General features: G+C 61.4%; 1 protein-coding gene across 1 annotated transcript; it reads right to left on the minus strand.

The window, feature by feature from the left end:
• Window positions 1-382: 382 nt before the first annotated feature.
• Window positions 383-2,373, minus strand: LOC123164832 (uncharacterized). Its single transcript, XM_044582428.1, has 2 exons — window positions 1,032-2,373; window positions 383-957 (listed from the first exon to the last, which is right to left on the minus strand). The coding sequence occupies exons 1-2, from the start codon at window positions 2,239-2,241 to the stop codon at window positions 764-766; spliced, it is 1,404 nt and encodes a 467-aa protein (XP_044438363.1). The 5' UTR covers window positions 2,242-2,373; the 3' UTR covers window positions 383-763.
• Window positions 2,374-2,379: the final 6 nt, after the last annotated feature.

Genomic DNA, 2,379 nt, shown 5'->3' on the forward strand with positions numbered 1-2,379 from the left:
AAGGAGGCAAGCTCAGACAGAAAATCCTGTTTGAGGGCATGGTCAGTTGGTGCGTAGACGTTTGTGACGGCGAGCTTTTGAGGGGAGGCAAGGCAGGAGATCGTAGAAGTTTGGGAGAAGTGGCCAGCGTCCGAAGTGAGGAGAGTAAACTGAGAGGATGAGAAGGCCGAGAGAATGCCTCCGGCCGAGCCCGTAGCCGGCAGGGTGTGGGTGAGATCGAGGTGTTTTGGGAGAATTTATTTTGTAAGGAGTTAGTGATAGAGCTGAGTTTAGTTTCCTGAAGGAAACACGCATGAGGGTTAATGGCAATGAGCTCAGAGAGGACGTCCGAGCATTTCTGACTTTGGCCAAGACCACGAACATTCCAACAGCAAAAGTTAAACTTGAGGCCATTCATTAGCTAAAGGTAGGCACCAAAAGTCCAGGTTGCGAACATACTTTACAAAAGGATCAAGAATCAGCTCGCCCATGCATCCATGGGATCGAATGAGAAGTGCTGGAAAGGGAAAGCTAGGAATTAAAACATTGCCTAAAGGGCAGATACGGCCATAACAAGTGGGGACTAAGCGGTTTTGGCGAGGAACCGGAGTCCAGGGCAGTGCAGTGTCGATCACGGCGTCGGGGAGGACACCTCATCGAGCTCCTACTGCTCAGCACCGCAAATGAGCGCGATCTGGGCTAGGGATGCAGCATCGTGCACCGGCTCGTCCGGTGTGCTGGTGAGGCCGGACTCGTCGAGGGCCGCGACGAGCTCGGCCGTGGCCTACTGCAGGTCGAAACGGCGAGCCTTCGCGCGCATGGCCTTGGTTGTCATGTCTACGAACTGGCCCCCTTCCTTCTCTGCGAGGCGACGACTCCTACGAAGCTTGGCAGCATCGGTAGCCCTCTTGCCAGCGCCCTGGATGCGGCGGACAGTGGCCTCGTGGTCGTCGGAGTTGAGCGCAGCAGAAGCCGTGCCTGAACAAGGAGTGCAAGTAGGTAAGATTGGGCGGGGCGCGTGGGAGTGGGAATGAGCGAGTCTAGGAGGTTACCGGAGAGTTGAGAGCATTCTCCTTCATCAAGGGCCAACGAGGAGAAAGAGTTGGACACCTCCACAGCGGGTGAGAAGGAGTCGTCAGCGTCGCCGGCCAGGTGGTCGTCAAGGCTGGTCTCGTCGTCGTGCACCGCAGCAGGGGGCAGCAGCGGCCCACCGACGAGAGGCTGGAGGAAGTTGGCTCGAGCGTGCAGAGGCTGGGCAGCGGGGGGTGGTGGTGATGGTTCGCGTGGTGATGGGGGTGGCATGGCGTCGACACCATGCAGACCGGGGTAGGGGCCGATGTGACCGCGGTTCCAACGCCAGGCGCCGTGGACATGCGGCTGGCTAGGGAGCTCGTCGTCGCCGTCGGCATCAAGGGGGACCGGTTGGTCGTCGAAGATCGCCCAGGTTTTGACAACCCGGAGCTTGACGTCGACGACTTGAGCGGGCGGAAGACGGAGGATGCATCCATGTGGCGTGACGTGGTTGCCTTCCACGCGGAGGAAGGCCCGCATCACCGTGAAGTCTCCGGCGTTGAGGCAGTTGTTGTCGACGCAGCAAAGCACCCCAAAGTGGCCGAACACAAAGTTGGCGCCGTGTGGGTGCCAAAGCTCGAGGGGGTAATTCTTGGCCTCGAGCTCGACCAGGCGGTCGTAGCGGGTGGTGGCGCGGTTGTCGGTTTCTTCGGGACGGAGGAGGGTGATCTCGACGCCGGCGTACTTGGCGGAGAAGTGCGCCATGGTCGCCTCGTGTTCATCGTGGGAGTCGAAGACGAGAAGGGCCGCACAGCCGGTGGTGGCTGTGAAGTGGAAGGAGGGGTGGCCTGCATGGTGCTCGATGGCGAGGCGGATGAGGTCGTACGGCTCGAGCATGACGTGGTCCAAGTGGGCAAAGGCGAAATGGCCCACGTCGTGAAGGAGGCCGGACGGGACGAAGATGTCCGGGTACGTGGAGTGCGCGCAGCCGGGCGATGATGCCGAGGAGGACGAGGGCGACCTCGAGCGCACCGGCCCACGAATGCCGGAGGCAGCATCGGAGACGCCGTCGCCAGCACCCTCGCCCGGGATGGAGGTGTGGCTCGGAGGGGGGGAGCCGCGCTGAGACGGCTGGGCGGAGTCGCCGTCGGATGACGCGGAGCGGGGGGAGCGGGGCGAGGTCGAGATGGGGCGGAGGAGGTTGAGTCGGTACGAGCCAATCCAAAGGACGTCGTCGTTGTTGTCGGCCATGGCGGTGTGGCGGTTAGGGAGGCGGAGGTGTTGGAGTGTTAGTGGGAGGTTTGACGAGCACTGGAAGCTGCGGTGGCCGGAGCAACCGCAGCGAGAGCAGCGAACTGGGTCTCTGCAGGTGTTGACAAGGTGGTCGAG

Source organism: Triticum aestivum, chromosome 1D (assembly GCF_018294505.1).
Source record: "Triticum aestivum cultivar Chinese Spring chromosome 1D, IWGSC CS RefSeq v2.1, whole genome shotgun sequence".
Classification (NCBI taxonomy): domain Eukaryota; kingdom Viridiplantae; phylum Streptophyta; class Magnoliopsida; order Poales; family Poaceae; genus Triticum; species Triticum aestivum.

Coding starts and splice junctions, on each gene's coding strand:
- LOC123164832 (XM_044582428.1), bottom strand. CDS start 2,241: ATGGCCGACAACAACGACGACGTCCTTTGGATTGGCTCGTACCGACTC. Junction 958..1,031: donor AGAATGCTCTCAACTCTCCG/GTAACCTCCTAG, acceptor CTCCTTGTTCAG/GCACGGCTTCTGCTGCGCTC.